At 49.9% G+C, this 10,368-nt stretch overlaps 1 protein-coding gene across 1 annotated transcript in view; it reads left to right on the top strand.

The window, feature by feature from the left end:
- The first annotated feature begins 164 nt into the window (after window positions 1–164).
- Window positions 165–10,368, top strand: part of LOC112207886 (ATP-binding cassette sub-family C member 6-like) — a 44,840-nt gene continuing 34,636 nt past the window's right edge. Inside the window, exons 1-4 of the mRNA XM_054669339.1 lie at window positions 165–384; window positions 1,267–1,328; window positions 4,669–4,800; window positions 9,974–10,177. Coding sequence (XP_054525314.1) covers window positions 166–384; window positions 1,267–1,328; window positions 4,669–4,800; window positions 9,974–10,177 — 617 coding nt within the window. The 5' untranslated portion in view covers window position 165. The remainder of the gene's footprint in view (window positions 385–1,266; window positions 1,329–4,668; window positions 4,801–9,973; window positions 10,178–10,368) is intronic.

Raw genomic sequence — 10,368 nt, forward strand, 5'->3', positions numbered from 1 at the left:
CCGCCGCCCGCCGCCCGCCGCCGCCCGCCGCCCGCCGCCCGCCGCCCGCCGCCGCCCGCCGCCGCCCGCCGCCGCCCGCCGCCGCCCGCCGCCCGCCGCCGCCAGCCGCCGCGCACGCGCGCTTCGACCCCACGTTCACAGCCCCAAAGGAGAGAACTAAGGCGCATGCTCGGCAAGGGAACGAGACCATCTCTGCCTTCTAGAGGCCTGGAGGACTCCGCGCAACATCTTGCTGGTGCAACGCAAGGTGCATGCCTACAGGGAGAAGCTCCAAAGATGAATTCTACTTTAGAATTCACCATCACAGCTGGAAAGGACGGGAGATTTTGTTGGTGGAATTATCTAACAACTTTCTCAAATCTTTCTGACCCATACATTTCGCAGGTAAAATATATAATCTCACAAAAAGCTTTGGGGCCGGGTGTGTGGCTCACGCCTGTAATCCCAGCACTTTGGGAGGCTGAGGTGGGTGGATCGCTTGAGCCCAGGAGTTCGAGACCAGCCTGGGCAATATGGCGAAACCCCGTCTCTACACACACACACACACACACACACACACACGAAAAACGCTTTAGGAATTTGTGTAAGCTGGTGTATTTTTCCATGATAAATGATCGATACTTTTTTAAGCGAAACGTGTTAATGTTAGCATATTAAAGAAAGTATGTAGGATTTATTTTAATCCTAGCTCTAATAACATATGCCTAGAAACAAATTATGATGAGTTTTCTTCCCCTAAGGAAGAAGTGCATGCAGTCAGTATACTTTGAATTAGCTCTGCAAGATGAAACATGATTTGCCTGAAAACAAGCTCAAATCCAGCATATTTTGTCCCAAGAGTGAATTCATATGTACACTGAATTTAACTACCAGTCAGCACATCAAAATACACACCAAAGAGGCCGGGCACAGTGGCTGACGCCTGTAATCCCAGCACTTTGGGAGGCCGAGATAGGCAGATCACTTGAGGTTAGGAGTTTGAGACCAGCCTGGCCAACATGGTGAAACCCTGTCTCTACTAAAAACACAAAAAATTAGTTGTGTGTGGTGGCGCACACCTGTCATCCCAGCTCTTTGGAAGGCTGAGGCAGGAGAATCGCTTGAACCCAGGAGGCAGAGGTAGTAGTGAGCCAAGATCACACCACTGTACTCTGGCCTGGGCAACAGAGCGAAACCCTGTCTCGAAAAAAAAAAAAAAAATACACAGTTCGTCCTGTCTTCCTACCCTTGCCACATACTTCCCTTCTCCATTTTTGTCTGTTGCAGAACCCCTGTCCAGAGACTGGGGCAGCCTTCCCCTCCAAAGCCACGTTCTGGTGGATTTCTGGGTAAGTGAAGTCAAACGGAAGGGTTGGGGTGGTGCCTCACCCGCCTGCATTTGCTGCTCTGATTCCCAGCCATGGCCCTTCCCCTGTGCTTCCAAAGGCCAGCAAGTCTTTCTCCATCCCAGCCTCAGTGCTTTCTTCTTCGTGTTCAGTGTCTACCATCTGCATCCTGTTCCCATTCACTCACTGGAGTGAGATCTTGATTTGAATCCCGGCTCTGCCTGTTAGCAGGCCATGTCGCAAACCTCCGGAGTCTCAGTTTTCCCTCTGTAAAATGGGGATGACTCAACCTGCATGAGATGGAAAGTGCTTAGTGCTTGCACACAGCAGGTGCTTAATAGTAATAGAATTGTCTCCAATACTTGATTTCAGTCATTCCACCAACATTTAATAGGCACTTACTATGTGCTAAGCCCCAGGGGTGAGGAGATAAAGGAGCAAGTGTCTACTTTCTAGAGGGTTCCAGGCAGATTGAGAAAATAGCTGCTTCTCCAGGGCCAGCTCACAAGGCACTTGAGGATGTGCTCCCTCCCAACCACACGGCATTCAGACCTCAGTAGCACATGACATGTGGATTTGAATCCTGGCCCTACCACTTCGTAGCTGTGTTGCTTTGGACAAGTTACTTAACCTCTCTGTGCCTCAGTCTCCACTCCTTCAAAATGGGATTAATAATAGCACTTAGCTCATAGGGTTGTGAAGCTTAAATAAGATAAGATCTGTAAAGCACTTAGAGCAGGGCCTGGCAAATAATGAGTGTAAGTGGTAATTATTTTTTTTTCTTTTGAGATGGAGTTCCACTCTTGTTGCCCAGGCTGGAGTACAATGGCACTATCTTGGCTCACTGCAACCTCCGCCTCCTGGGTTCAAGCGATTCTCCTGCCTCAGCCTCCCAAGTAGCTGAGATTACAGGCATGCACCACTATGCTCGGCTGATTTTGTATTTTTAGTAGAGACAGTGTTTCTCCATGTTGGTCAGGCTGATCTCAAACTCCCGACCTCAGGTGATCTGCCTGCCTCGGCTTCCCAAAGTGCTGGGGATTACAGGCGTGACCCACTGTGCCTGGGCTATTCATTTTCTCTTTTTTTTTTTTTTTTTTTTTTTTTGAGACAGAGTATCACTCTTGTTGCCCAGGCTGCAGCGCAATGGTACAATCTCAGCTCACTGCAACCTCCACCTCCCAGGTTCAAGCAATTCTCCTGCCTCAGCCTCCCGAGTAGCTGGGATTACAGGCGCCTGCCATCATGCCCAGCTAATTTTTGTAGTTTTTTGTAGAGACCGGGTTTCACCATGTTGGCCAGGCTGGTCTGAAACTCCTGACCTCAAGTGATCTACCCCCCTCGACCTCCCAAAGTGCTGGGATTACAGGCATAAGCCACCACACCCGGCCTAAATGGCTATTAAATAAATGAAAAATATCAGGCTTTGAATGTGTGGAACTGGTAGAAAGAGCTTAGAGATTTTCTAAACAGCTCTACTGGGGGGTCCAGCCCCTGCTTCCCAAACTTAAGCATTTATGGACCACTCTTGATGCTTTTTTGTCCTCCTGGGGCAAAAACTAAATTGAGTCACTTTTTTTACTTGAATAAACTATTTTTAAAAAGAAACTCTCTATCACTGCTAAAATAGGAAAAATCTATAGCATCACTTTCCATATAGGAGAACTCCAAAAACAATTTCAGGGAAAATCAAGCCACGTTAATAATTTCTATGTCAGAACGGTTGCTTCCCCAAGTTGGCTCTGCATTAGAAAAGGGAACTTGGTGGCCTGGCGCAGTGGCTCACGCCTATAATCCCAACACCTTGGGAGGCTGAGGCAGGTGGATCACCTGAGGTCAGGAGTTCGAGACCAGCCTGACCAACATGGTGAAACCCCATCTCTACTAAAAATATAAAAATTAGCCAGGTGTGGTGGTGGGAGCCTGCAATCCCAGTCACTCAGGAGGCTGAGGCAGGAGAATCACTTGAACCCAGGAGGTGGAGGTTGTGGTGAGCCGAGATCACACCAGTGCACTCCAGCCTGGGCAACAGAGTGAGATTCCATCTCAAAAAAATAAAAAGAATAGAAATAAAAAAGAAAAGGGAACTTGGTAAGGCTTAGAGAAGAGTCAGAGACCAGAACCAGGCAAGACCTTCTGGCTGGTGTCATCAGAAAGATTAAAGAGACCTGAGGCCAGGCACAGTGGCTCACACCCATAATCCCAACACTTTGGAAGGCCAACCCCGACAGATCACTTGAGGCCGGGAGTTCGAGACCAGCCTGGCCAACATGGCGAAATCCCATCTCTACTATAAACAAAAAAATTAGCCAGGGGTGGTAGCTTACGCCTGTAGTCCTAGCACTTTGGGAGGCTGAGGTGGGAGGATTGCTTGAGGCCAGTAGGTCGAGACCAGCCTGGCCAACATGGTGATACACCACCTAAAAACACAAAAATTAGCCAGGTGTGATGGTGGCTTGTAATTTCAACTACTCAGAAGGCTGAGGCGTAAGAATCGCTTGAGCCAGGGAGGCGGAGGTTGCAGTGAGCCCAGATCACGTCAGTGCACTCCAGCCTAGGCAACAGAGTGAGACTCCGTCTCAAAAAATAATAATAATAATTTTTAAAAAAAGCTGAGGGAGGAGTTCAAGCTTCTTCTACAATGATAGTTTTGGTCAACGGACTTCTGATTCCCAGGGAAATGTCTCTTTCCCTTGCCAAGGGCTATCCCTTGGTTTAGCCTCTGAATCTCTCTGCACTTCTATTTCCTTCCCCATCTGTAAAATAGATCTATAATAATATACTCATACATTTATACAATTATAAACTATTAATTTACAGGCTGGGTGTGGTGGCTCATGCCTGTAATCCCAGCACTTTGGGAGGCTGAGGCAGGTGGATCACCTGAGGTCAGGAGTTCAAGACCAGCCTGGCCAACATGGTGAAACTCCATCTCTACAAAAAATACAAAAATTAGCTGGGTATGGTGGTGGGTGCCTGTAATCCCAGCTACTCAGGAGGCTGAGGTGGGAGAATCGCTTGAACCTGGGAGGTGGAGGTTGCAGTGAGCCGAGATTGCACCACTGCACTCCAGCCTGGGAGACAGAACAAGACTCCATCTCAAACAAACAATAATAACCTACCTTATGGGTTCATGTAAGAATTAATGAGATAATCTTTGTGAAACGAGAAATGCCCTGCAGACATTAGGTGGGGTTAGTGAATTGCTTTCTTTTTACCCAGGGGCCAGTAGAGGTACAGAGAGGTAAAGTGACTTACCCAGGGTCACACAGCTACTTGCCTGGCCAGGATCCTGCAGGGGTGAATGGCAGGAAAAGCTTTCCCTGGTGCCCCTCTTTTGCAGCCTGGTCTGGAGGGGATACAGGAGGCCACTGAGACCAAAAGACTTCTGGTCGCTTGTGAGAGAAAACTCCTCAGAAGAACTTGTTTCCCGGCTTGAAAAGGAGTGGATGAGGAACCGCAGTGCAGCCCGGAGGTAAGTGGGTGGAGGTCAAGAACTCACCTGATGCTCCTTCAGAAAAGCTCATCATTGGCCGGGTGCGGTGGCTCACGCCTGTAATCCCGGCATTGTGGGAGGCCGAGGCAGGCGGATCACAAGGTCAGGAGTTCAAGACCAATCTGGCCAACATAGTGAAACCCCATCTCTGCTAAAAATACAAAAATTAGCTGGGCGTGGTGGTAGGCACCTATAATCCCAGCTACGCAGGAGGCTGAGGCAGGAGAATCATTTGAACCCAGGAGGCAGAGGTTGCAGTGAGTGGAGATGTAACCATTGCACTCCAGCCTGAGTGACAGGGCCAGACTCCGTATCAAAAAAAAACAAACAAGACAAAAACAAAAACAAAAACAAAAAAAACCTCATCATTTGACCCCCAGTCCAGCCCCCAACGCTACTCTGGCTGCACTGCCGCCTCCCCACCTTGCCTTCCAGCTGATCCCACTAAGTAGTATCAGGCTAAGATATGGTTCCTCCCAGAACGCATCACAGGTTCCTACAAATGGGGAACAAACAGGTTCCTACAAATGGAGAAATGGCAGAATGACAGGCAGCAAACAGAAGAGGTATTTTAAGGCCGGGGCGGAGGGTTGGGAGGTGACTCAACAAACAAGCAGCTGCTCACTTACTATATAACCTGAGCAATTCCTTTCCTGGGCCTCAGTTTTCTCATCTGTTCAGTGGGGATGTCATTAGCCCCAGCTCATAGCTTATGGGGATGAAAAAAAAGATGATTTATGGAAAAGAACTTGCAAATGTCTTGCAAATGGGAAGTGCTCAAGCACTGTTAGTCATCCAGAGGGTGTTAAGATCTTTGGAGTTATCCACTCTGTCCACTCCTGCCCTCAGTGGCATCTCTGGAAACTTCTCTGCAGCCCTTAGAGCCTGGGATGCCTCATTTGAGAAACTCTGGTCTAGATAAATGAGCCTGCATAGGATTAGATAAAATTGGGTTAAATGCTGCCCTGCCTTCAAATAGCGATGACCTTGGACACGTTGCTTAATCTCACCAGACCTTGGTGTTTCAGGAGACAGAACAAAAAAGGAAGTTAGCTCTGTGGGAAGTTCCCTGCATACTCCGGGATTTTGTGGTAGTTGTTGCAGATGGCTGAATCCCACACATTAAGAGAGACAGAGGAGAGAGAGATTGATAGTATAGGTTCACACAGCTAAGAGGATCTAGCCTCAGGTGTTGCTGGATCAGGGGACTCAAATGATGTCAGGATTCTCTCCTTTCATCTCCCATCCCAACTATTATCTATGTGTTGGTCTCTCCATAAGGCCTATCCCTTCCCATGCAAGTTCAGCAAACTCCAGCAGAATGAGAGAGCATCTCTCTCCTAACGTCCATATAGTAAATCCCAAGGAAGGCCTCTAATTGGCCCGGCTCAAGTTATGTGCCTGTCAGGGGCCAATCCCATGCCCAGGGGGCTGGTGCCATGACTGGTGGTCCCTTCAGAGCCACAGAAGTGGGTAGGGGCTGTTCCCACAAAGGAAGGGCATGTGTTTTTCCAAACAGAATAAGTAGTGTGAGAGAACCAAAACATCAGTTCTCTCTCACCCCAGGCATGGCTTGCTGGACCCCCTTCACTGGGTTGGTTGGTTGGTTTGTTTTTTGAGACAAGAGTCTCGCTCTGTCACCCAGGCTAGAGTGCAGTGGTATGATCTCGGCTCACTGCAACCTCCACCTCCTGGATTCAAGCGATTCTCCTGCCTCAGCCTTCTGAGTAGCTGGGACCACAGGCATGTGCCACCACATCTAGCTCATTTTTAAATTTTTTAGTAGAGACAGGGTCTCACCATGTTGGCCAGGGTGATCTTGAACTCCTGACCTCAGGGGATCTGCCTGCCTTGGCCTCTCAAGGTGCTGGGATTACAGATGTGAGCTACTGCACCTGACTCACCCTCTACTTTTAAATGATTTTATGGAAGTGGCAGAATCCAGTCCACAGGGGCTCTGGAAGGAGCCTCTGCCAACTCCTGGCATCCCCAGCCAACATGAAAATTACAGGTCACCCAACACTAGAACTAAAGGGTAGAAACATTCTCCAGAACAGTTTGAGAATCCTCCCATAAACAGTTGACAGAAAGAAAGGGGAAAGATGGGGTTATACAAAGACCAGGCTCCGTCAGCTTCTGAAACAACCGACTGCACCCACAGAGAACTTTGGTTTTCTTTCTGAAGTATTTTGCAACCACTGGGGGAAGGGAGAGGGCATCCTCCTGAGAGGCCACACAACAGCCACCTGCTGGTCAAGTCGGCTTCACTAATTTTTGTATTTTTTATTAGAGGCGGGGTTTCTCCATGTTGCTCAGGCTATCAGACTGGCCCTGAACTCCTGACCTCAGGTGATTCGCCCGCCTTGGCCTCCCAAAGTACTGGGATTACAGGTGTGAGCCACCGTGCCCGGCCTCCACCACTCCCTTTTGTATCCCCCAACTCACACCTTGCCCATGCCACTCATGCATACCCCCTGCCTTGCCCCACCATCATTTGTGAGATCTGCACTAAATGGCCTTCAGTCCAGAGACCAGACATCAGACAGCAATCTGGACATCTTCCTTGATGGGAGGTGAGACCTGCAGGAGAGGAAAACACTTGCTATGGAGCCTGCAGGCTGAACACACTGACTCTCTGGGGCAAACAGCTCAAATAGAACTGAGCAAAACCTCAGCCAGAAAGAAAACTTTCCAGTCAACTCTTCCCCGACCCCATTTTGCAGATGGAAACACTAAGGCTCAGAGGAGAGGAGACAGAGCAGGCATTGGAACCACAGTCTCCTGGCTCCAAAGCCAAGTTCTGTCCACCCAGCCAAGCTCCTTCCTTCCTTCTATAAATTTTTATAACAGCATGTGCGGGGGGCATTCTTATTAGGCCCTTTGCACACATCCCTCAATCTGTTTTTCCCATTCATTTGACAAGTGTTTATTGAGCTCCCACTGTGTGCAGGAGCTGGACTCTATACTAGGTACATCTTGGTGGAAAACACAGGCAAAGTCTACCCACCTGGGGTTCTAACGAGACAAAGAGAGGGTTGGAGCCATGGGCATGGCTGTGAAGGCAATGAATTAAATGGCAGGATCAAACAGGAAAGGGTGGGCAGGGATGCTCTCTGTATGGAAGGGGCATCTTCTTGGCTTTGAGATCCAAATGCCAAAATAGTTGTGAGCAGCAGGCCACACCCACTCAGTAACAGAGCTGAACCACAACCCTCCATAGATGCCAAACCAAACACCAGATCAGACCAATAATGTGGGACAGAGACCTTGGCCTTGAAGGGTCTGGCCACCTGAGCTCACCAGAGGTTTTTTCTTATGCTTCTTTTTTTATTATTATTTTATTATGGTGAGGTTGGGGGTCCTTAGTGCACAAGAAACCCTCTACGAACCATAAATCAAGATCTAGGCTCAAATCCCTGCTCTGCCCTTGCTGTGTGACCTCGGGTGGCTGTCGCCATCTCTCAGAGCCTCAGCTTCCCCTTCTGTAAAATGGAGAACCTAAGAATGCTCACCTGGCAAGGGGATCCAGGGGAGTCAGTGAGCTCCTTCGTGTAAAGAGCTGATCCCAGCACGTGGCCCCGGGTCACAGATCTGTAATGGGGATAGAAATTACTGATAAGTGGCCAGGCATTGTGGCTCACACCTGTAATCCCAGCACTTTGGGAGGCCGAGGCAGGTGGATCACCTAGGTCAGGAGTTTAAGACCAGCCTGGCTAACGTTGTGAAACCCTGTCTCTACCAAAAATACAAAAATTAGCCAGGCATGGTGGTGTGTGCCTATAATCCCAGCTACTTGGGAGGCTGAGGCAGGAGAATTGCTTGAACCCAGGAGGCGGAGGTTGCGGTGAGCCGAGATTGCTACACTGCACTCCAGCCTGGGCGACAAGAGCGAAACTCCGTCTCAAAAAAAAAGAAAAAAAAGAAAAAGAAATTACTGATAACCTTATAGGTTGTCAGAGCCACAGGGGACTCAGCGGGGGACCACACCCATCCTCTCACACACAGAGAGAGGAGCAGTGTCCCCGCCCAGGACCACACAGCAACCGGACTGTCAGCAGCTGCATCGCCCCAGCCTCTCCTTTCTGGCCCAGGGCTTCTGACCTGCCTCACAGGGGCCCTCGGGCCTCCCCCATCTCCTCCTCTCCCTCCCTCACCTTAGCTCTTCTCTGTGGCCCCCGGTTATAGCCAAAGGCTGGGGATTTTATTAGTTTGAGGCAGCCTGAGCTTCTGTCTGCACTTTCACCCAGAGCTAGAGCACCAGGCCCCATGCCCCATGCCCCATGCCCATCAGCCGTGATTCTCCACCAGTTCAAAACCACCTAAGGGCTGGCTGATTGTGTGTGTTGGGGACGGGGTGCTGTTCTTCCTCCAGGTTGACAACATGATAGGTTGAAAAGTACATGAGAGGCCAGGTGTGGTGGCTCACATCTGTAATCCCAGCACTTTGGGAGGCCGAGGTGAGCAGATCACCTCAGGTCAGGAGTTCAAAACCAACCTGGCCAACATGGCATAACCCCTTCTCTACTGAAAATACAAAAATTAGCTGGGTATGGTGGCACTTGCCTGTAATCCCAGCTACTCGAGAGGCTGAGGTGGGAGAATCACTTGAACTGGGAGGTGGAGGTTGCAGTGAGCCGAGATCACACCACTGCACTCCAGCCTGGGCGACAGAGCAAGACTTTGTCTCAAAAAAAAAAAGAAAAAGAAAAAGAAAAAAGAAAAGTGCATGGGCTCTGGAGGCAGAGAGCTGGAATCAAATTCCAGTTCTTTTACTTCTCAGCTGTGTGCCCTTGGGCAAGTTCGCTTCTCTGAGCCCCAGTTTTCTCATCTGTGAAATGGGAACAACACCTGGCTTCTCAGGCGGTCTTAGGATGACTGGGGAGTGCCTGGCACATAGTAGGTGCTCAACAGGTGTGCTTTCCCATGGCCATCTAAGAGGCCTCAGAGTGCCCTCCTGCCCTGCCCCCCAACTCCCATGATTGTCTCTTAAGTGGGTACTCAGGGTGATAAGGAGGAACAGGTGAGGGAGCCAGGCTAGATCCACACCCACCCATCTCCACTGTTGGGAAAACAACCCTTTAATGCCTGGCCCTGCCGCTGGCGGCTGAGAGTATAAAATGGGACCCAGAGCTAATCTCTCCCTTCCCCTCAGGCACAACAAGGCAATAGCATTTAAAAGGAAAGGCGGCAGTGGCATGGAGGCTCCAGAGACCGAGCCCTTCCTACGGCAAGAAGGGAGCCAGTGGGGCCCACTGCTGAAGGCCATCTGGCAGGTGTTCCATTCTACCTTCCTCCTGGGGACCCTCAGCCTCGTCATCAGTGATGTCTTCAGGTTCACTGTCCCCAAGCTGCTCAGGTGAGTCCCAGACCTCAAGTGCCCTGCTAAGGTGGGTGGTCTCTTAGTGGCATCCTTCCAGGGCCAGGGGGCTTCAGCTCTCCCACCTTTGCCTATACATCTGGTGCTCGGGACACTGGATGGTGGGTGAGAAGGATACTGAGGAAGGGAAATGGATTAATGAGAAAGTGACTGACCCCCAGAAGGGCAAA

This window comes from Pan troglodytes, chromosome 18 (genome assembly GCF_028858775.2).
Source record: "Pan troglodytes isolate AG18354 chromosome 18, NHGRI_mPanTro3-v2.0_pri, whole genome shotgun sequence".
Classification (NCBI taxonomy): Eukaryota; Metazoa; Chordata; class Mammalia; order Primates; family Hominidae; genus Pan; species Pan troglodytes.